Here is a 23,179-nt window from a genome sequence, read left to right on the forward strand (position 1 = left end):
GTGAGGATCAGTGCCAGCACTTTTGACGACAGAAAACTCAGAGGAGAATGTCCTACCAAGATGAATATGGCTCACTCGAGAATTAACTCATCTCCCACCTCAGTTTTTTGTTGCTCGTTCATTTAAAAAGTAAGATTTGCATTTATTGTTCCGACATGTCCTCTGGGTAGATGGCTAGACATCCACTTCTAGCAGGAAACTTCTGTTGTCAGAAGGCTTAAAAATTCGATGGAGATGCCAGAAAGATTTGGTCCATGAAAGTAAGTTATATGATCTTCACACTTCAGATTTTCTTCTTAGGAAACTTGTGTTGTCAGAAGGCTTTAAAAATTCAATGGAGATGCCAGAAAGATTTGGTCCATGAAAGTAAGTTATATGATCTTCACACTTCAGCTTTTCTTCTTTTTTTTTTAAATAAGAAATGAAAAAAATTAGTTTTGTATTGAAAGTACAGCAATAAAATGTTGTTAAAACTGTACCTATAAAGTCTGCATTTTGATCCCTTTCATCCAGTAAATTTAAACCTGGCTGATTAAGATCTAGATTAATTTCTTTTCCTAAAGCTATTCATGTTATTTAATAGCACTCATTGCTTTATTATATATGCTTATTAATTACAACCTCTAGAGAAATCAGTTATTAAGCAACTGTGATATACCTGTTGTAAATATCTCCGCTATAAGGGAGTATAAAAGCTCAACTACTTTTACATAGAAAATATGCTCATCGAAATTCCACAGAAACAGAAGTATGCAAAATATTGGAAGTCACAATGGGTTTCCTTGATAATTATGCCACATGTTGAGAGTAAATACAAGCCAAGAAGACTAAACGGCCTCAGCTGGTGAGGCTGATATATGTGTATGAAAAACATACACATACTGAACATGTTTAAAATGAGGACAGGCAGGATGTGTGTCTGTCTGAGGAGGCTGTTTGATTTGTGTCTCATAAATGTAAATTGCAACAACACAACGCCTCGAGTAGCTGCCACTGAACAAGACGTGGCAAGAAGACAAGCATACAGTGTCGCGCACTCTGGGTCACCTTCTGTTGCTGCATCACTCAGATTGCTACTTGGACATTTCACAGCCCAATATAAATTCAAGACTAAAAAGCAAACAGATGCAGTTTTACATTGGCTCCCGGAGAACTTTTGTATTTCACACCCACGACCCCGAGGTCATGAACTTGGACCTAAAATTTGCCGCTACACCGAAGGCTGGGCTTCCAAGAATCACAGAGCCCCCAGCCCCAAGGAAAACTGGGATGCAAAAGGCATCCCAAAGGAGAGCACGGCGCTGCACCAACATGGGCTCCTGCAGAACCTCCGAATCTTGGCCCCCCGCTGCCCCATGGCCCTGGGGCAGAAGTCCAAGCAATGCAACATGATCCTCACTCAAAGTGTTTTTCTACCAAGTTTCTCCACAAAGCAAACCATTGTGCTTCCACCTGGCATGAGAGATACGGCCATCAGAGAGTGGACACAGGGGACAGCCCCGGGAAGCATGGAGTTTGGGTGGCAAAAGAAACCTGCCGATGAGAGAAGCCCTAAGAGCAACCCTTTTAACCGGCTCCTTTAAGCAGTCGTGACCAGCTCCTCATATTGCAAGATAGGGCTGTCCTGACAGTAGAAAATCCACAACGAGCATTTAATTAAGAACTAGGAAGGAAGCAAAGCAATTGCTTTTCTGCAGGGATTTCTAGGGATGAAAACAGATGCCTAGAGACCTCTGGGGTCTTTAATCATAGACTAGTTTTCATTGCCAACTGTGCTGGGCATCTGGATACTCAGAACTGGTGAGGACAAAGCAAAAATCATAGATATAGTAGCTTTTCTCTACAGACACTGATAATCCAGAGGTGACTTTTCTTTCCCTTTCCCTTCTGACATACCTTCTTCAGTCATTTAGTGTCGAGCTGAACTCATGCAAGACGATCATTTGATTCTGATGGCTGAAGTAGAGGAGAACATGATGCAAATGCATTTCCAGGGTGACCTGAGCTGAAAGAGTTCATTCCCTTGACTGAACTGAGGGGAAAAAAAACCAAACTAAATCCTTTCTCTGAAGTGAAAATATTAGAGGAAGTCAGTCAGCAGTGAAGCAGCTAACGGGGAAATGCCCAAATCAGATGGCTAGTGCCCATCTTGAGCTGCAGTGCTGGGGCAAGCAGGAGGGGCCTAACAACCCAGGCAGAAACCAACCTTTTACACAAGTAACTCAGGAAACACCACAGCAGATGATCACTAGGACATCATAGAATAGTTTCAGCTCGAAGAGTCCTTGAAGATCATCAAGTCCAGCCTTTGTCCCAGCCCTATCAACCTACTAAACTATGTCCCCCAATGTAACACCTCTTAAACGCTTCCAGGGACACATCCTACATGTGATCCCTTAATGCATTCTCACCAGGCATGCCAGGTACAGGTGTCCCAAATGCAGAATTTTAAAGCCCAAATGCTGGCCACAACACAGCTGCTTTCCAATAGCTGCAGCCAAGCCACTGGGCTACCACAGTGCTCACCTGTCACCTGGCTCTCTCCAGGAGTCACAAACTGACTGAAGACCCAAGAGCCTGAGTCATGTCTGCACTGCAGCCCGAATCCTCTGACAGTCACAGGTCTGGGTTCTGAACCACGGCAGAGATGATGCAGCAAACCTGGGAGGGAGAAGCACGCCAGCAGCACATTCATCATCCTGCTTTGGAGGCCAACACCCTCCTGAAGGCAGGGCTGAAAAATCAGAATAGGTTAGACAGATGGGAAAGTATCTGTTTGGGAAATAAGATCAGGAGACAGAAGGAAGAGAGCCAACAGGTGGCTCCCGGTGCATCATCCCTGAAAGAGTCTGGGAAGAACTTGTTTGCTCATTCCCTCTGACAGCGCAAAGGGATGCTTAGTATCCTTCTTAGTTCCCGAGTTTCAAAGAAATGTTACTTACTTTTTTCCTCACCCATTCTCTTCATCTTCTCCGAGGCTAGACCTTGGCTTTGCTTTGGAAATCAAGTCACATTATGCAAAGAAGGAAATTTAGAGCCTCTTCCCATGAGCCCTGGCATCAGCATGGACTGGTACCCAGCTCTGTGCACTCATTAGCCCCTGGTGTGAATCCTCCTGCAAACTCATTCTCCTTGCAAGGAGGGCCCAAGGCTTTCAGGAGAGGACACAGTCACAACCACCCAAGCACAGGTAGAGCAACGGGTGCCAAGCAAGGTCCAAGCACATCCTTGTGCATGACATATCCTTCTCACGACCCGTTAAAACGCAGCAGTTCCAGCTCAGTAGCCCAGGCGTGCCTTGTCACACTAGATTACAAGATGCATCTGCCAAAGATGAAATCAAACCATCGTGTCTCCTCTTCACCCTTGGCAAACCGAAGCCACAGCCAGGTAACCGAGTACTTCACTTCCGCGGCTTGAAATCCGAACTCCATTTGCATCAGGAGCACCACTTGGCTAAATACAATTTGTCCATTCAGAAAACAACCAATATCTCCACACCAAAATAAATCCTACAACCAAATTTTTACCAAGTTTTTTAACTAGTGCTTGAGCATAAGCAGCACCTTGAGAGGCCAGATCATTGACAGCGACTTTTCCCCAAAAAGAGGGCACAAAGGAAAGGCACAGGAAAGGACAATCAGACTGAGATCAGACCCAGAGGATCGCTGGCTCCAGGTGTCGAAATGTGCTGTGAGAAACATGTTGTTCACGTAGTGGAAAACCCACTAAATGAATCCCACCAAAAGCTGCTTTGAGATGAAGAGACAACAGTAGATGACATCTACTCAGCAACACTGGAATAGTAACAGCTTTAATTGGAGTATTTTTTTCCAAAAATTTTTTTCTTTAAAAAAAAGAAACATTAAACAGTAAATACAACAACCAGTTACTGCACGAAGGGTGGTAATGCAAAGCCCAAAAAGAAGTTTTGGAGAATGGCCTGACATACAATGGGCAGAAGGCATCCGAAGGATATACGCCCAGTCCCGGCACACAAGAATGGACTGGATTTCAGATCGAGGACAGGACAAATAAATGCAGCAGTTACCCCACAGGCCCAGAAATGTGCCAGCTGTGCTCCCACGGGTCTCAGGGAGGGCACACTCTGGCAACGAGCTGAGTGTGGCATGGTTTAGCCTACTGCTGAAATGTTACGCTGGGTATACTGAGTACCTGAGGTAGATAGAAAAACCAAGGGTGGGGGGATTAAAATAATGAATTAAAACCAAAAAGCTGAAATCATTCAGGGACATCCTCAAACCACAGGAGGCTCAAACTCCTGCCCTTGCCTGCTGCTGACACTGTGGGGGGTCCCCAGCACAGCCGTTCTGCAGAGCTCTAGTCCTTGCAAGGAGATCAGCAAAAGCCAAGATTTGGGTAAAATCCCAGAAGAAAGCAGTCCCTTTGCCAGCAAGCACGCTCTGCCAGGAGATATTCCTTACTGCAATGGAGATTTCTGCTTGTGCATGGAAAAAATGTGCTCTTATGGTGCCTTGGAGAAAGGAGGCATGTAGTGGGCTTGGCTGCTGACAGACCCTCTCTCTGTGCTATGTGAAGTTGCATAGGAAACTCCTTAAAGCCCCTGAGGAAGAATTTAAGGTGCTATTTACTTCTTGCAGGGTCTGTCAAGAGTGTTCATTTATGGGAAGGTGATTTTGGGAAGAGGAAAGGAGATGGTTTCCTTCTGAGGCTGCCATGCCAGCACAGTCCACTAGACACCCTTCCTATTCTTTGTTTCTCTTTTACTGATTTTTTTTTTTTTATTAACCTGAAAGAAAATTTTCCTTTAACAACTAACCTTTCCATGGTAGCAGCGTTTCACTATAAAGAGACTTTGCACTCAAAATAATCTTTCTTCGCAAAAATATTTCCCTCCTATGTAAAATATTTGAAAGCTGGGGAACAGAAGGAGGAGGGGAGGGCATTCAAAAGAGCAGGCTATAAAATATGGGCATTTGGTGCCACAAATCTTTTGCTCAGCACCAGGTTTACAGCAAAGACTATTTATAAGTTAAAATGGACTTTAGGAGCCTTCAACAGCAATGAGTGTTAAGTCATATGGTGCATCTGGAACACCTCCAGTGAGCTCAGATTTCAAATCAGGAGAAATATTTTCTTTTTTTTTCTTTAGTTTTGTGTTTGAAGGGATATATGAATGGTAGCAATTCCCTCTACCTTTCTGGCCCTTCCCCAGAGCAGGAGCATCTGGAGAGTTTGCCACTGTGGCAGCACAAGCCACTCTCACCATCCTCCTGGTCCATCTCCTAAGGAGATCTTCACCGAACCCCAAACCTCCAGCTTCTTCCAGACATGTCCTGCAGCCCCCGGGTGGGACAAAAAACAAGGGGCAGCAGCCACTTCTCCTGGTTTAAAGCAGTACCTGTGCATCTGGAAACAGGCAATGAGCATCTCCCTATCTGCAAGTGACAAAACAAATGTTTGAGGAGGCATGAAAACAAAACAGAAAACAACCAAAAGGGTCACAGGACCAGTGAATAAATAAAAACAAAAGCTCTTTTTTGGTGTAAGATGCTTGTTGGGCTGAGGACATCCCGAGTTCATACAGTACTTTACAGTCACGTCCTGGAGTCTGCCAAACCCTGACTATGGTGGTGGGGGAGGGCATTTGCTGTGCTTCCTCTTAAAATACATATTTACATGACTCATGTTCATGTCAAAAACGATAATTTAAAAGCAGTTTCTACAACATAAAAAACAGCCACAGTTTCGCCCCACAAAGTGGTTACAACCTTTACTGCTCATTACAAAAATTAGACTTTTATTTGCAAATGCCTAAAAAATGTGATCTCTTTTGTGATCCCTCCCCATCCCTCCTTGTCCCCTTTAAAGATTTTGAGTAAGAAATAGTTTTAACTGGTATCAACACCGTATGAAAAACTATCCTCCTCTGGATGACTTCCCATCAAGGAGGGATGTCTCCTCCTGATTTCCAGTCCCGGTGGAGAACTTGCAAACTTTGGCCTCTTAAAACCTGGCGAGAGCAACCTCCGTTTCTTTTTCAAGTCAACTCCTTAAAAAATAGGGGGGAAAAAGCACAGAGGAAAAAACAGCAAACGAGATGTGCACAAAAATGTCACCGCAGGAGCTAGATGGCAAAATCCTCATGGTCTTGTGGGCTGAAGGCAGCTGCCCGCAGCATGTCCAAGGAGTTCACGAGGATCAGGGTGCCAGTGAGATGCTTCCAGCGCTTGGTAATGGGGTTCTTCATCTTGTCCAGCCCCGTGTGCAGCTCCTGGATCACGTCACGGTAGCTGTCACCCATCTGGCTGCTCCAGGTGAGAAGGAAGTCATACGCTGGCTTCCACATGGCCTGTGGTGATGGAGCAGAGGGCAGAGGAGATCAGAGCTGAGCCAGGCTGGACAGTTGGTGAGCAAGCGATGCCGTCCCCAACACACCCCCAAAATTTCCCCAGCATACCCTTTTATCCCCCAAAGGTGTTCCACAAGAACACACTCTGGAGGTATCTGCAATCCTAGAGACCCATGGACGCCAAGACCCATCCATCTCACCTCACTGTCCACTGTTCCTGTCTTGTCCCGGTGTGGAGCCTCATAGGCATCCATCTGCTGCTTGGAGACTTTGGCAAGCTTCTCAGCAAGCTCCCTCCAGCGCTGGGCCACCTCCACGGCTGTGGTCAGCAGCACAAAGTCTTGGATGAGCCGGACAACCAGCCCCTGGCAGTCCATTTTCAGCAGAGCCTGAAGGACCGTGAGTGAAAACCAAAGAAAAGAGTCAAGGCAGGAGGTAGATAGCAGGCAACCACGGAGGGAAGTCCCTTAAGAAGCCACCCAAAAAATCCTACCACCCCCTTCTAGCAAGAGCCAGCGAAATTAGGCCACCAGGCTTGACAGAAAAGTAATCCCATTAAGAACAAAGCACCATACCCCTATTCAACAAGGCTTGCCACCTGAGCTAGCCAACACAGCCTTATTTTCCTCAAGATGTTCAGGCACAACCATAAGCAGTTTAAAGCATCCCAGGGGCTGAGAAGCACAGATGCCTTTAATCAAGGTAACTAATCCACCACAGTGATCCGTGCAGTTGCCTCCCTGAGCCTGGAGAAGCACCATCATTCAGCATAGATGGATGGATATGGGCCAGCTAGAACATTTTGGGATGAAACCTAGACATCAGCCTCAGGGGGAGATGGGCTGGGGCAAAGCCAGGCAAAGAGCCAGTTGACAGCACTACAGGACCACTGCTTGCCTTAGGATGTCCTTGATCTTTTCACCACTCTTTTGCTTTCCCATGCCAGTTCAGAAACCTCCTCCTTCTGCATCATTTATTGAGCTAAAAGCTAAGATTTTCTGCAAATTATTTTGAAGAAGTGGGGAAGAGGAACTGCAACAGTGACAGTTTTCTAGCTTAGTCAGAAAAAATGACAAGAGCAGGGTTAGCTCCTATATTTAAGTGGAAAGCAAGTTACAGTAAGGAAAACCCACAAGGAAAGGCTTAAGTGCAATTATCAGAGGGCAGTATCAGACCAACAGAACCAGCATCCCACTCCCCAGGGCTCCCCCATCCTCTGCCAGAGCCCCTGGACTGAAACAGCCTCAGCAGCAACTTCCATCCCTGGACAAATCTAACCTTGGACCTCAAGTGGCAACAGAAAGGTGGTTTATATTACAGAGCAGGTATCCACCTTTTAAAACACAGAAATTTAGCAAACAGATCGCAGACTACACCTTGGGCAATAATTTCCTGAGTACCCTCTCGTTTTCCCACAGCCAAATACTGAGCTCTGGCAGAAGCAGACTCGGGACAGTGGCTCCAGGATGGGTGAGTACCAAGAGGTCAGTGTTTCAGGAGTGGAACTCACTTCAATAAAAGCAAACCACAGCTAAGGGATGCTGGAGACAGATGCCTGAGGGATGCTGAGCACCAGTGAGCACCTAAGGAACCACACTGGCACATGTGTCCCCATCGAGAAATATCACCCACACCTTCACAACAGCATAGGCTGGTTATTACAGAAACCATGGATGCGGTGGTCCCCATGCAGCCAGAAGCCTTGTGCTTTCTGCTACCAAGGGTCATGACATCCTCTCCAGGCTCAGGATGGGTCTGGGCAAACCTCAGCTGGTTTGGCTCTGGGGGAGAAGAAGGGTTAAATCCTCGCATACGCAGTTTCACAGGGACAGTTGGGGGAAGATGGTAACATCTGAAACCACTCCAGCAATTTGCAAAGCAAATGCATGTTGATTTTTCCCCGTATCTGTTTCCAGCTTAAAGCTGGGCTCAATCTAATTACAGCTGCAGACCAGCATTTGTTTGCTCCTCCAGAATGCTTACACTGCTTACACTGGTTTCCTGTACTAGCAAGAGAAGTAACAAACCCTCTTGTTAAGCAACCGAGGAAAATGTATTTAAAAGAGCACTAATGTTTTTTTAAAAAGGGCATTAAAAAGTATTCAGATCTCACATCTGTGCCATAACCACCTCCTCTCCAGCAACACTGCCTCAACACCCAGCCCCCAGATTCATCACCCTCTCCCCTCTGCAGGTGGAGGATTCGGATGGTCCTAAGGAAGGGCAGACTTAGCATGCTCAAACCTGCCCCTCCAGGCAGCTCGACCACCTGCATGCAAACCCCAAAACAAGCTGGTATGTAGCAAAGCAGGCTAAATGAGCCGCTCACATCTCTTGCCAGTAGCTGAGCAGGTACAAGGCAGTGGAAGAGCAAAGTGTGCCCCAGGGGCTTAGAACGATAGAGCTGCAGGAGATGGATTCTCCTGCTCCTTCTATTCTCCTGTTCCTTCTGCTGCTCAAAGTAAACAAGAAAATGGCATCAAGTAAAGCCACTTAACTGATGACTGTATAATCACTCAAAGCATCAGCTTTGGAAGAGATGGATTGCTCCCTGCAGTGCAGTGCCGTTAACTCTGAAACCTACTGCTGGCCCCAGGACCTCATTTCCTGTGCTTTGCCCCTTGTGATTCGAGCTGAGGAGGGTCAACACACAAATTGCAGGCTAGGGAAAAAGCAAGAGAGTGGGCAGAGTTGACGGGAGATGGGGACAGCACCAAAGCCAGGGGGGGATGGAGTGCAAGAAGGACACACTGCCACTAAGGTTGGAGTCAAAGGGGGAATGTTAGTGGCAACAGTGACACAGTTTTTTTTTGGCCTGAGCACAACTGGCTCCCTCTGTCACAGAAATATTTGAAACACAAGTGGACACAGGGCTCTCCTGAAAGATTCAACTGCCTGGCCAGGATTAGCAGGGCTCACCACAGACTTAATCCTCCAGCAAGTGCTTTTGGAATTATGCCACAATTTCTTTCAATCCTCCTCCCTCGCCCCAGACAAGCCTCCCCAAATAGCTGGGTACACCCACGCTGTCTCCATCCCTCGGCACCAAGCCGTGCTCCCTGCTGAGGTGTGACCCGGGCTGTGCCTTGCCAGCACCCTCCAAAGCATTTATTAACCTCGGAGCGGTTCCAAGCCACCATCAGACTAGCACACAGTAAAGGAGATGGTTTGATATTCAAATCCCAGTTCAAAGCATCACAGAACCACCTCTATACTTAAAAGGCATCCAGGGAGGCTTAATTTGCATCCTGGCTCTGAAATGCAGAATCCCATTTCCCATCCTCTAATGACAGAAACTTGCATCTGAAAGAAAGCAAGCCAAGGTAGAAGAAACAGGTGACACCAGAGACCACCTGCAGAGGCACAGCCACCTCTGCCTGTGCCCATACCACAACCTTCGTGGTCCACTCCTGACTCTGCAAGCCTCTAGCCCTGCTCGCTGTCCCACGCACAAACATGGAACCTCCCACAAGTCCAGTCCTGACTCCCACATGCTCCAGAGGAGCCATCTGAACTCAGTGAAGTTCTTGTTGCATCTGCATTTTGGGCCACACTAAAGGAGTAAAAACCTTTCTCTTTTGCCCCAGGAGCAGAAAGCATTGCTAAGTTCACATGTGCCCAACCAGCACGGTGTAAGACCCACAAGGAAGCTGCTATGGAAATCGACTTTTTAAATGAAATAGGGTTTTTTTTTAATCATTAAAAAGCATTTAAACCGGAAAGCACCCAAGGGGCTCCAAAGGTTATCATGCCATTAGTCACCCTCCAAAAACGTTAGTGGGGGAAGCAGAGATGTGGTTACCACAAGCAGCAATATTCAGTGTCCCATTAACCTCTGTGGGACGTGTGCCAGGGCAGGGATGCGGCAGGCAGGCAATGTGCCCGGGGGGCCACCATGCCACAGCTCCCGCCTGGGACCTCCTCAAACATGGGGAGAAAGGCCCCGTGTGTCCCAGAGGCACCAGTGAGACTCAGGGGCTGAGAGGCTGCTCGTGCACAGGCTCCTGTCTCCATCATCCTCTCCGGAATACAGGTCAGGTTTTTGGCCTGAAAAAGTTGGCTTGTATCCCTAAAATAACAATTCCTTTAGGCATTAAGCATCTCTTTTCCTCGCTTCTTCTGTCTGTCAGCACCCCTAAAATCACCAGTCACAAGCAGCTGTAATACTGTGCTACACACTCACTACCTTAAATACTAACTTATTTATTTTTTACCTAACACAGCCAGGCATAGGCTCCGTGGGGCAATTTCCCTGAACGTGGTGGGTCACAGGGTGCTTAAGGCATCACTTCTGAAATGCCACCATGTGCCACCAGAAACCCTCTAAGGTGGTTTGGGGAAGGTAACAATGCAACCACCACCAGCAGCTTACCCCACCAAGAGCAAAATTGCATGGGGAAAAAGAACTCAGGGTCTGCAACTGCTGCACTGGGAAGAGGATTTCCTGCCAGCCTCAAAAAATAAGAGTGAGATGACTTACACTGTCCATGGAGCAAGAAACCTGACAACAGGATGGCTGAAAGGCAGCTTTCTATTAATTGATAGGGGAGCACAGAGCAAGACTTACAAGTGCTGGGCATGAAAAGACCTTGCTGGAAGCCTGCAAGCACCTCCTTCTCCTTCTGTCCTGCAAGCAACTTGGCTACGCGAGGACAACCCACACCCTACAGTAAACATCCCCATCAACTTTAAGTACGGCACAGTGTGGTTCCTGAGGGGAGCAACAGCCAGGATCTGTAAGCGTGGTTGGGATTTGTTGTTCCCATGAAGACAGGAGGGCAGGAGTCATGCTCTCCCTCTGAACCCAAACTAAGTATGGGGACTACCACGAGATGGCAGATTGCTTCAGGGTGAAGGACCAACATGAGCAACCTTGGCTGGCAATGCTCCCACGTGCCAGCACAAGATCCAAGCAGGTGACACCCTGCTCTGCAGGTTCTTTGGGGCCTGCACTCACCAGGGATAAGCAGCATCTTATGGTAGAAGAAGGCAGCACGCAGATACCTGCAGTCAGAACAATCAACAGCAGAAAATGGGGAAAAAAAAAGAAATCCTGACATGTTCTACACGATCTTTAGAAGTAGCCTAGAGAAGAAAAGGCTCATAGTTTCTGCAGCTCTCTGCTGACTTGCCCAGTGGCACCCCTCGAAGACTCACGTTTTTCCCAACAACAGCATCTGTTGGAAAGGATGATAAATGTGAGGCTCTATAAAAACACCGTATCGAAAACCCAGAGAAGAGAGAAATGCTGTGTCTCATGACAAGTCTAACCCCAGCTCCCATAGACCAGGTAAGTGCAGTCACCAGATAGTGCTGGCCCAGCTGCAACGAGGTCTTCCTGTATCTGTGCCCAGTGTTTTTAAGAAGAGCTCCTGTGTGCTGCCCTCTTTCGATAGGCAGAGAGGAGGAACAGAACAGGTAGGTTTCTCTTTCTGATGTGATGACTAACTTCTGAGCAACATTTCCCCAGTTACCTTCACATACCACTGTTAGTGCTAGATTAAAAAATTAATAATTAAGTGCAGATTACCTATTAGCTAATCATCACAACCAGGCTCTTCCACACTTGGCTGCTGGTGCATGGCTCTGCTACCGCAATTTTATGTACTCAGCTCTGAAGTCTGATAAGCCTGCTTACTCCTTCTCCCTTCACATACCCCTTGAGAGGAGACAACCAACTTTAAGATGAAACAGTCAGATAAGAGCTTATTCCAACTGGTTCGTCTTGCCAGCAGATGCCAGAAATTGAGTCCATTTGTTACAAACAAAATCAGATTTAAATACAACAAAACACATTACCACTCCACTGTCATCCCCTGAAACATCTTTTTAAAACATCTTAAAAAAAAAATGCACCAAAACCACAGACTCACTCTAATTACTCTATAAGCTAAGGAGGATTTGACAGCAGCAAGGGGTTTAGAAGAAGCGTCATCTTTCATGGGAAGGGAGCTCATCCTTTATCGACAGGCTCGGATTCACAAAGAACAGGAAAGAGAGCCAGCACTCAGGATTAGCTTCCATTTGAACATGGAAAATAAAACCTGCTTTGGGACTCTGAACTCCAGGCATCCCTTGGGGAGCAGCATGTTTTCCTACAGCTTACAGTCCTCCCCTTGATTTAGCTGCTCCCCAAGTATCCAAAAGAGACTTATCTTTCCCTCTGTCTCCCCATTGAGGTCTGGCATAGATTTTCCATGACCTACAGACTGTCTAGGATCCCTGGAGATAATGGTGATAGAAAAAAAGAAACACCTACAGGTTTACCAAGTGGTAAGGCAAACAGCACAAAGCCCTTGGAATCACCTAGCAAGAGAAGCACAGATTTCATCCCACTGTTCAACAAGGCTAATGATTAAAGGAGCAAATCCTCCCTTGGGGGAATCACAGGCCAGACACCAGCCTCGGCTACCACGGTGGGTATTCTCCCTTCTCAGATGGCCTCAGAAAGAAGAGAATCAGCCACATACAATGGTCAGAACACCTCAACAGAAGCAGCGTTGGTGGCATGACCTGACACCTGAAAAATCAAACTTAAACATTGTCCCATGGGCCACGGAGTGGTACTGAGTACCCATGAATGCAGTGGACTGCATTTTCACAAGTAACAAAGGGCTCTGTACTCCTTCTAACACCTTACACCTCATACTTGATCCTCAAATTTCCCCCTTCTTATTAAAGGGAGTTTGGGAGATGAAATACTTTCGCTCCAAACGTCTTTACTCAGGTTGCTTATTCCTAATTTCAGTTTGCGTTCTGCTGCCAGTGCCCAGCATCACCAGGAGAAGCTACTGCTATTTCTTAATTTAATTGGCATTTTAAACCACATGATTCAACATAACTCAGTTAACCTGCTTCTGTGGGAGAGCCTGTCAAGAAGTACGAGCTGCAAATGTCTTCCAGACATTTCGTCCTGTATTTAATTTGGCTTGTTTCCTACAAAATGCTAGAAATGATCATGACGATGTTTTCTTGTAAGAGACTTCCTAACAACACCCTAAAAACACTTGCAGGCAGCATTTCCCCAAGTGTCTTTCATGACAGAAAGCCACACATTTCTATTTGCAAACATGATCCACAGTTGGACATGAAGCATCCCAGCTCAGCGGTGCCCTTGGTTTAGCTGCCACTCAAAGAGAGATGGGGCAGCTAAACTGACATTACAAAGGAATTTGAGGTTGTTTCGTGAAGGCAAAGGCACGTGACCTGAGAGGTGGCTCACCTACCCCACTCCCTACAGGAAAAGCTTTTGTGTTTCTCACCCTTTTTCCAGTTTTCCATCAGCATTGCCTTCAATGATGCATGCTTTGACACTGGGGTTGAGGAGACCAGCAGCTCTTGGGTAACTCCTCCAAGCATGCATCATCGAAAGCTGAAATGTACTCAGCAGCAGCGGCCAGTCAAGGGCTATGAAAACATTGGCCCAAAATCACCTTGATCTTGAAGGGCTTCAGACGAGCTACCTTCCAAAGCAAGCCTGATCTCACACTACACGTACCTGTGGTATATCACCCAGTGTGCTCCGCGTTCAGTCGTGATCCCATTAAACAACACGTGCAGCCACAGACCTGAATTTTCACCTGGCCACGCTGAGCAGGCTGTGGAAGACCTTAAAGATGGACTCAATCTCCTACAGACTGAATTAGGAAATTTCCACCTCCCGTTCACTTTAATCACTGCACGACAGGGAATTAAGACCTCCTTTGTCAGACCTGAGACTTACCGTCATCAGTTCCTTCTGGAAAGATTTCCTCTCCTTGTTTTCAGTGTTGTTGCAGTCTTCCTTCAGCTTCTCCAAGACAGAGGCCACTCGCTCCGGCTCACTGTCCAACTCCGCTCGGCAAAAAAATGTGAGTGGCAAGTTCAAGTATCCCAGTGCATCAGCGAAGGACCGCCAGCTGCTGAGGTTCTCCATGAGCAGAGTCCTCACAGAGGCGTAGATGTAGGTCAGAAATTTGCAAGGCCTCAGGATCTGTTCAAGCAACAGGCTGGTGGTGAGATCTGGCCCAGAGAAGTAGCTGGGCTTGACCTTCCCAACCACCAGCACGTTTTTGGTGTGCACAAGGCCTATTTTTCCCTGGTAGTAGCCAATATACCACTCCTTGGTCCATAGCTGTCCTTTTAACCTGATCTTCTCCTCACTGAGGAGGGCTATGACGTCTCCTTTTTTGTACTCCAGCAAATAGTGGTTCTTGCTTTGCCTCACCACAGTCTTCAGCAGCTTGCCATACTTCAAGCTCAACACTGGCCGGTCCTGAAAAACTGGATACTTGGCGGTGGCAGCCAGAGGTGAAAGGATGATCTTTCCAACCTCATTCTTCTTGAGGAACCGCCTCTGCCCCGTTGGTTTGATGGCACTTTTTGGAGGTGGCTGCGGCGTCTGGACACAGAATTGGGTCAAAATGGCATCCTTGTCATCCTTGACCTGTATTCTTAGCGTGAAGTCTGAGAGTTCATTGGGGTCATGGGACGTGATGGGGAAGATAAGGCGGCTGACCTTGCCCAGCTTCATCTGGAAGCCCCGCACAATTTTGGCTTGCTCGCTAGCCTTCACCTCGTAGTTGGTCATGTTGGAGAACATGCAGAGCTTGAGGTCCTGAGGCCGGGACAGAGCAAACTGATGCTTTCCCCAGAGCTGGAGGGCGACAGGAGCCGGACTGTGAGACTGTCTTGTGACCTCATTCACCAGGAGAGTCTTGGGTGCGCACTCGTGGCCGAACATGGCCACGACAGTTTTAAAGGAAGGGTGAATGTGTTTTGGGCCGTAAACACCAACTGTGATCTTCTTGCTGATGTAATCCCAAACGGTATAAGGGTAGAGGATGTTCTGCCCCTGGGCTACGGCTGCAATGTACATGCAAGGCTCCAGGTTCTCCAGCTGCACCTGAATTGTGTCCCCATATGAATAGCTTAACTGCATTGGGGTGTACGGCCCCTCTTTCATGTCACTCCGCAGGCACTGCAGTCCTACCAAACTCTTGCTCATGATGTCATTCTTGACCTCAGCTGATACCTTCATCTCCAGAATGATGAAGGTTTTCACCTCCATGTTGCTGAGTTTGATCTGCAGCACCGGGCTGATGGTGCTGCACTTGTCACTGTTCAGCTCCAGCGGCGGATCCAACATTGCTTTCATGGAGATCTGCTGCGTTTCCCCAGGGCACACGTGACCCTCTGGCACATGGATGCTGATGTTGGTATCTGGAAGCTGAACAGCTCCACCAGAACTATCCAGCTTGCAGACAATGTTGGTCTCCACCGGTTGAGTCTGACCCCAGCCGGGATTTTGACCAAGCAAATCCAAGTCATGGCAAGACCGAGCCAGCTTCCTGTGGTTCAACCACGCCGTCCTAAAATCTTCCCGGCTCTGGAACTGCTCAGGGGTGGGAGACTTCAAACCGCTGAAGAAACCCGATGATGTCGGAGCATCTGACTTGGCCTGAAGAACAGACAGTTCAGACAAACTGTAGGAGCGTTTACTTCTGAAGAAGGGATTGTCCCTTTTCACAGGCTGTTCCAGATCCAGTCTGTTTGAGGATGGAAACTCATCAAAAATGTTACCCAAACTGCTATTAGCAGCCAAACTGGAAACAGCTGAAGTAGGAGCTCCCGTGTCCAAGAGCAGCAAGTCCACGGCAACGTTGGAGTTGGACTCTTTGTCCAAGCTGGGCACTGTTTGCAAATTCCCATTCAGAAACGGGTTCGTCTGCACTCCGTTCAAGAACGGGTTGTTATTATAGGGTTTTGCAGAGTCTCTTTTCACATCAGTCCATTCTCCAAGCAGGTCTAACTCCCTGACTCCCTCGTCAGGGCTCTCCAGTAGATTATCTATCATCCCACTGTCCGTTAAGGAAGAGTTGCGGTAGTTTACAGGCTGGACGTAGGAGGAAGGGATGTAACCCATTTCTGTGGTGTTGTGAGCATACCACCACTCGCCTCCTGATGTGTCTAAGACATAAAGGTGGTCCCCTTTGGAGAACTTCAAAGTGGTGAAATTAGTCGGACAGTAATCTTTGATTGCTATTACTTCCTTCGCATTTCCAAAGGACGTGGGATTGTCAACCAGCAAGGCACTAGGAGAAGGCACTGCAAAGCCAAGAAGGAAACAGCACTGTAAGCAATCCACAAGAGTCACTGCTGACTTTCAATCATTTATTTCAGGTCAGCAATTTGCACTACTTTATGGGGTGAAGTAACATAGTTTTACAACTTCTCAAACTTGCAGGTATTTTTTTTTCCCCGTTAACATTTTTAAACAAAACTTGTCCCTCTACTACTTCCGGTACATTCCCAAAGGGCTCATGATCTAAAGGGATCGGCACTGACGTGGCTGGGAAGAGCAACAGGAGGTGAGACAGGAGAAGCAGCTTGTTATCCTCCTGATGTAGTCAAGGGCCTTAGCAACAAACCTCCCTCTCGACGCAGGGCCCCATGCAGCTGCTCCTGTATGAGATACACCAGTGTCCCACAGCCTTGCTAAATCCCTGATGAGCGACGCACAAGATGTGCTGGATGGAGTTTTGAGGGTGTGGGAAGTCACTTCTTATCAGCTCTCCTTTTCACTTGGTGTGTTGGGATCCAAGCTCCTATGGGCACGTGCTAGAATGGCAGCCACACCCTTAAATGTTCTTGTTTAAAATAAAGTTAATTAGGGAAGGTTCTCATGGGAAGAGCCATTACCCTAACAATTTGCTATCTGGAGGCCTTTGGCCACCCGCTCTATAGCACTGCCACTGCACTCTCCATTCAAACAGTTATCTGTGCTACTGCTGGTGAAAAAAAGTTATGTGATAACTCCAGGTAATGTAAATCCAAGATAACCTTCAGCACAGGCTAAAAGTGCACACCAGCCAAAAAAACCAGCAACTCACTCTTTTCACATAGCACCTCTATTTCAAAGTTTCTCAAAGAAAATGAACTCAATTTCTAAAGCAGGTGATGTCGTTTGAAGCCTCAGAAATCAGCAGAGCATCACCCTTGTGTGGTGCTGTCATGGTCCTAGAAGTATCTCCAACGTCCCTTTCAGCAGTGCCAGCTGAAAGATGTTTTGCATGGGGATCCTAATTACAAGCAAAACAGCTAGGTCAAGCCTACAGATACTCAGACTGGCACTGTATTTATTGGTTTTGCTCTCACTTTTAGGATCTATTTCTGTAAAAAGCACTAGAAGCAAGCTGCAAATGATGTTACATCAACATTCAATGTGTGTTATCTTACTAGACAGACCTAAGAAAACAAGGAGAGCCGAATTTTCACTAATTGGGAGCTGCAGGAGAACTGGCACACCACCTGCTTCAATGGGCTCGAGAGCTCTCTGGAGGGAAAAGGGGGATTTAAGAAACACAGGGAGCCTCTAAAATCTCGGAGACAAAGGGATGGGAGACCAGACTGCGCATCCCTGTGGCCACTAGCTGCAGGCTAGCTGGCAGCACTTCTTCGACACGGAAAATTCAAGGCAACGGAAAGTACAGATGAGCAAAGAAGTCTTCAAATACACGCTAAGGATCAAATATTAAGCAAAGCGTTTGTACACATCCTAAACAATTCATCCTTAACCTACTTCCTCCACCAGCAGGTAGGCAAAGTTGTGAGGACATTTATTCAGCGTAAAACTATATATAAACTCTGTACTGAAACTGTTTTGTCATCCTGGTAGGAAGCCACTGTTAACTCCTGCCTGCAGGACAGGGCATTTTTGGTCCCCCCATCCCTTCAGATCAGACGGGCAAGCAGCCATCCCTGTGTGCCCCCTAGCTGTGCACGCAGCCAGCACAGCAGCAGAGTTAACAGGGATGTGCTGAAACCAGCAAACCCCTTGGAGAATATGAGTAATTCCTATTTTCGCATTTAAAACAATCTAATCTGCAGCGAGAGCGTTTGATGTTCGGGTCTCTTTCTTGCTACGCCTGCAAAAGCAATCACTTCTGTGCGTGTTTATTTTTAAAGGCCCTCGGCACACACTAACTTCCACCTGCAGTTATTTCCTGGGATCTGTTTCTGCCAGGGGAACAGTAATTCCCTTCTCACCTGAACACAGCTTTCATGTTGGGTAAGGTAAATACAGCTGAAGAAGAAGCAATAAAAGTAAGAAAAAGGATTATCCAAAGCAACCTGCAAGCTCCCAGCTCTAGGTAGGTGAAAACGAAACCTTTGCAAACTGCCTTGTTACTGTCACCTCTCGTGGCTGCTGGATCCCTTTCCATCAGGTCCTTACCACCTGTAGATGCACTCGTTAGCACTTGCTGCTCTTCGCCACCAGCTGCCATCTGCTAATTATAAACCAATCCCCTCCCAGACCCCACAAGTGAGAGGATGCATCCCTACCCATCCCGGGGGGATCCCCACCCCGTCCCGCACCCCTCCGCACCTTTGACATCGCAGAGGCTGGTCTCGGCAAAGCCGTCGCTGAGGTCGATGAGCGTGCCCTCCGACTTGCACCGCGGCAGGCCGCTCGAGTTGGCCGCCCGGATCCTCTGCGCTGCCATCTCCGGCCTGCCGACCCCACCGGTCCCAGGGAGCACTAGGTGGCCATGGCCACTCCGTGAGTGAAGTCGGCTACGAGGACCCCAGCGTCACCTTGGGGAACCAGCCTGGGGGAGAGAAACAAACCCCAGCATGTCAGCAAAGGCTCCAGACCCCATCCATGCACCACTGATGATGCTCTCTCCCCAGGCACATGCCAACCCTAAGGTGCAGATGTAGAACATCCTCATGTTCTTCTCAAAGCACCATGAAAGGTAATACACGTGTTCCTAGTAAGGATGGCACCGCCTACAAATCATCAAGGGCTCTGGATGGGAAGGACAGCCTGGTCTTACGCAGTGCTACCGCTGGCCACAATCCTGAACACAGCAGGCCTCTTGCCTTTAGGAGTTATTCAGGGATACATTGCTCCCAGGCTCATAAACTGGTCCTTCTCCCCATTTCGTAAGAGCTTTTAGGGCATTTGCACCTTGCTGTAACACATACTTATAAAACCATCAGGTGCTCAGATGCTGTGGGAGCCCAGGGCAGTGGTTAGCAAGCATGGAATGTCCAAGGGACCACGCTTTTTGCTTTCAAAAGGGTCATCACTCTCTCACACTGCAGCACCCGGATTTCCCAGGCTGGCGACTGGCTCTTCCCACTTGCTTCCTGCATCTTGCCCCTCACCCAGCTGACCGTGCAGCAACCAGGCACAGAAATATCCCTTCTCATACCAACTGCTCTGCTTCACTTAAGGAAAAATAAAAATAAAGTGGTTTTTTCCTCCTTTTTTTTTAAAAAAAAAAAGAGTGCAAAAACACTTCCAGAAATCCTGTGGAAAAGCAGCTGCATCAGCATGCCAGAGCCAAGAAGAAAATTAACCCACTTCCCGCAGAACACACTGGCACTTCGACCACCAATATCGTGGCTGATGTAAGCACTTGTAAGACCTTCTCTGGTGTCACCTGTGTCCTCTAGAGCTTGGAGGGTGGCCAGAAAGGCCAGGAGCATGTGGGCGAGCAGGCAAGCCTGGTGCCTCTTTGCTAGATGAAGGCAAGGCTGGAGCACAGAGCCTGAGCCGTGCTTTCCTCCTCCAGGTTTGCACCAGAGAGCAGGTATGCGGCCAGACGTACCTGGCATCATCCCAGTAAATCCTGCCACCCAGCATCAGTACAGACATCCCCACATGCTGCTTTCTACAAAATTTCGGCCTGGCTGAAAAGCATCGATGGCTCCTAAAAATAATTAAACTGTTATATCCAAATGTCTTGCTTTAGTCCAGCACCCAAAGGGCTTTTCATCCACTCCTAACACTGGTTTTCCTTTCTCCCCCCGACGCAAATTTTTTTTTTCTCCTTCTGCTCAAAAATCAGATCAAGCAGAAAATAACCCCGAAACTCAAATTCCTTAGGTGCAAGTAGAGAGCTGAGGGAAATACGAAGTCAAGCACTGACTGCTTTGTCTGCAGCCGGCTGTTATTGAACCAGCAGGTCTCTCTCCACAAGCACGGCAAGGAGGAGCAGCAAGCCCTGAAGGATTTGGTGCCCTTTTCTGGAATGCAGTAAGAGGAAATTTGCAGGGGAGAGCCTGAGCAGGAGATACTCCAGCCTGCTTGAAATGCTTCCCAAGCCATCCCCGGGCCGGTATGCCGGGAATGCAGTTAGCTGGAAGGGGTGCACCAAGTTCCAGCCAGAAAAGGGGAGGGAGAACTTGTATGCAGATATTTTTCGCTTTGAGAAGAGCGTTGTTTTGGGTCCCACTGGGAGCACTCCAAGGGGAGAGGGCTTGGCAGGCGTTAAATACAGAGAAACTAGGCTTTGAGTCAAGACTGCTTATCAGAGCCAGGCCAGGTAAGACAGAGGACTCGGAGCTGCCGTCAGCAGCAGGAAAAAGCAATAAGCAGTCAGTGGGAAGCAAGGAAGGGAGGAAAGATGTTGAGGTTAGCTAGCACCTACCCTGCTCACCCTTCTGCAAAGCATCACCACAGCAGGCAGGGAATTGTTTCTCATTAATGTGAGGCACTGTTTGGGACTGCATGTTTTCCAGCTGGCATGCAAAGACCCTCAAACACTTACCGTCTCCCCTTTAAGGAGACCCTGCAGATATTAGGTAGGATCTCGTAGGTGGGGTTTTTTGGTTTGGTTTTTTTTTTTCCTGCCTAGCTGGAAGACTCAAACCCTCTACAGATACACAGACATAGCATGAGGTGCACAGCACCATCATCATAGCAGAAAAGCTCAAGTGACAAAATTTTCATCAACTTCAGTGATGCTTGCACAGAACCCTATTAAAAAACAAAAACACTCTGACAGCCCAAAGGTCATCCCTGCTTGGTGAGCACTGCACAAAGCAAGAAAGAAACCAGGGATGGGTAGGCAATTTCTCCCGTGAATCAAAGTGCAAGTCATGAATATATTTTTTAAACACATGCCTGGCAGCCCAGTGCCAAGTTATTTCTTTACATCCATCATTACAACTGTGAACTGGCAACTTTCACCAACATATTCAAAAGCCTAACAGTGCTTGGAATTTGCAGGGACACTCCCCCATCCTATATTTATGTAACTATATGGGAAATGTTATGCTAAAGGTCTGGACAGATGCAAATGTGTGGAAAAACAGCTGGCAAAAATCCCCCCTACATGCACTCCGCAGTCTCGAAAGGCAACAAGAACATGCATCAAAATGAGTGATTACGAAAAGATATTTCCTCTCCCAAAAGCAGCATCTTGGCGGTGTCTCAGTCCATTGTGGATGTAGCAATGCTCTCACATGCACAGAAGGATGAGGGCACATGCCCCCAAGGCTGGACTTGGGGTGAGAGTCGTGTTTTGGAGCTGATGGTCCTGGGGGACAGTCCTGAGATGTTTCTAAATTGAGAAGTAGGACAGTCAACCAGCAAGTCTTCAAACTCAGGCTACATGAGAATAAAAGGGGACGGCTGAGAGCAGGGTGGAGGGAAATAAGGGTGGACAGGGCAAGATTTGTTTAGAAATCACTTCTGCAGCCACAGCTGAGACAATGGTCTGCAAACTCCTCTGAAAGCTCTTTAATTATAGACTAGGATTAATATAGACTAGGAAAAACCCAGCCCCATCTGTTTACTCAAAGCATCCAAAATGAACAGGGAGAGGGGGGAGGAAACTGGTGAATGAGGCAGGCAACAGCATCTCATTGAGCGACCAGCACCCGCTTTGCTCAGAGGTTTTTAACTCCCACGAGGGAAAGGCAACACTGCCTGGTAAAATCCAACTGCGCAAGCCAGAAGAACCTCCTACATGCTTTTTCCCCCAAACAAATCCAACAGGCAGCAGTGGCCCAGGTCGGGGCTCCACAGTGGTTACAACCCAGGGTACACACCTTTGACACTCAATAGGCTCTGCTGAGGGTTGGGCTTCTGCTCCCCAGGGGACAGCACAGGGCACCCATCCTCCAAGTCACCTGTTGGGGGCAGGGGGAACAGCAGAGCTATCTTCAGCAGGTACTTGCAGAACATGGATTTAACTTTGCATTAGCTGGAGCTACAAATATGGGTTTGGAGGAGGGACGGAAGGACATGCAGACCTAGCCACCCTCCTCTCCAGAGAGGCTGGCTACTTCTCAAGGTGTAGAAATGTTGTCTTGAGCAAGCTGGGGAACAGAGAGGATCTCCAGGGGCTTGAACCAGTGCTCTGCCTGCCCCTGGATCTCTTCTCCACCAGCAGCAGCTTTGGAGAGGGTGTAGGGCTGGTGATAGTGTAGCAGCTATAAAAAATCTTATTAAAACCTATTAAAACAAAAAAAAAAACCCAAAGATCTTTTTCCCTGCAGTGTCAGAACGCACAGCATTCAGCTTTCCAACAGCAGCCAGCATGTAGCAGCACAGAAAAGGTTAAAAATAACTTCTGCAGACTGTGTGGTACAGCTTAGCCCAGACACTCAACCGCAGGCATTCCCTTCCCGGTCCTGCAGACCCAGGGGAGCCCCCTCCCCGAGCCCCCACCCTGGGACAGGCTGATGGTGGCATGGCAGGGCTGGCAGCAGAGCCCCATCCTCCCCAACACTCCCGGCTCCATCCATCACACACAAACTAATCCTGACGGGATTATAGTACAGACCCACCCCTGCCTGGACATCAAGTCATAAATCAAAGCCAGGGCACAGGCACCTGGCCACGCTGATTGGGGTTAACAGAGAAAAGCAATGCCAGGTAAAATACTCGCTGGCAGAGTTAAGCCCCGTGTCCATGAGTAAAGAAATGCAATAAAAACATGGGAACACCCAAAAGTGCAAATCCCAAAGGTGGGAAGCAGGATCTGCTGCTGGCCAAGGGGAGGTCTTCTCCAATAAGCACCAACTGCACACCCAGCGTAGGTGGGAGAGGGACCCTCCGCAAGCCTC

The 23,179-nt window shown here is 47.8% G+C and overlaps 1 protein-coding gene across 1 annotated transcript; it reads right to left on the reverse strand.

Annotated features, from left to right (window-relative positions):
• Window positions 1-6,109: 6,109 nt before the first annotated feature.
• Window positions 6,110-18,819, reverse strand: SH3BP4 (SH3-domain binding protein 4). Its single transcript, XM_009875572.1, has 4 exons — window positions 18,702-18,819; window positions 14,058-16,420; window positions 6,535-6,723; window positions 6,110-6,334 (listed from the first exon to the last, which is right to left on the reverse strand). Exons 1-4 carry the CDS (start codon window positions 18,817-18,819, stop codon window positions 6,110-6,112), a joined length of 2,895 nt encoding a protein of 964 aa, XP_009873874.1.
• Between the last annotated feature and the right edge of the window lie 4,360 nt (window positions 18,820-23,179).

The sequence above is a fragment of the Apaloderma vittatum genome, unplaced genomic scaffold (genome assembly GCF_000703405.1).
Source record: "Apaloderma vittatum isolate BGI_N311 unplaced genomic scaffold, ASM70340v1 scaffold16158, whole genome shotgun sequence".
In the NCBI taxonomy this organism is placed as follows: Eukaryota; Metazoa; Chordata; class Aves; order Trogoniformes; family Trogonidae; genus Apaloderma; species Apaloderma vittatum.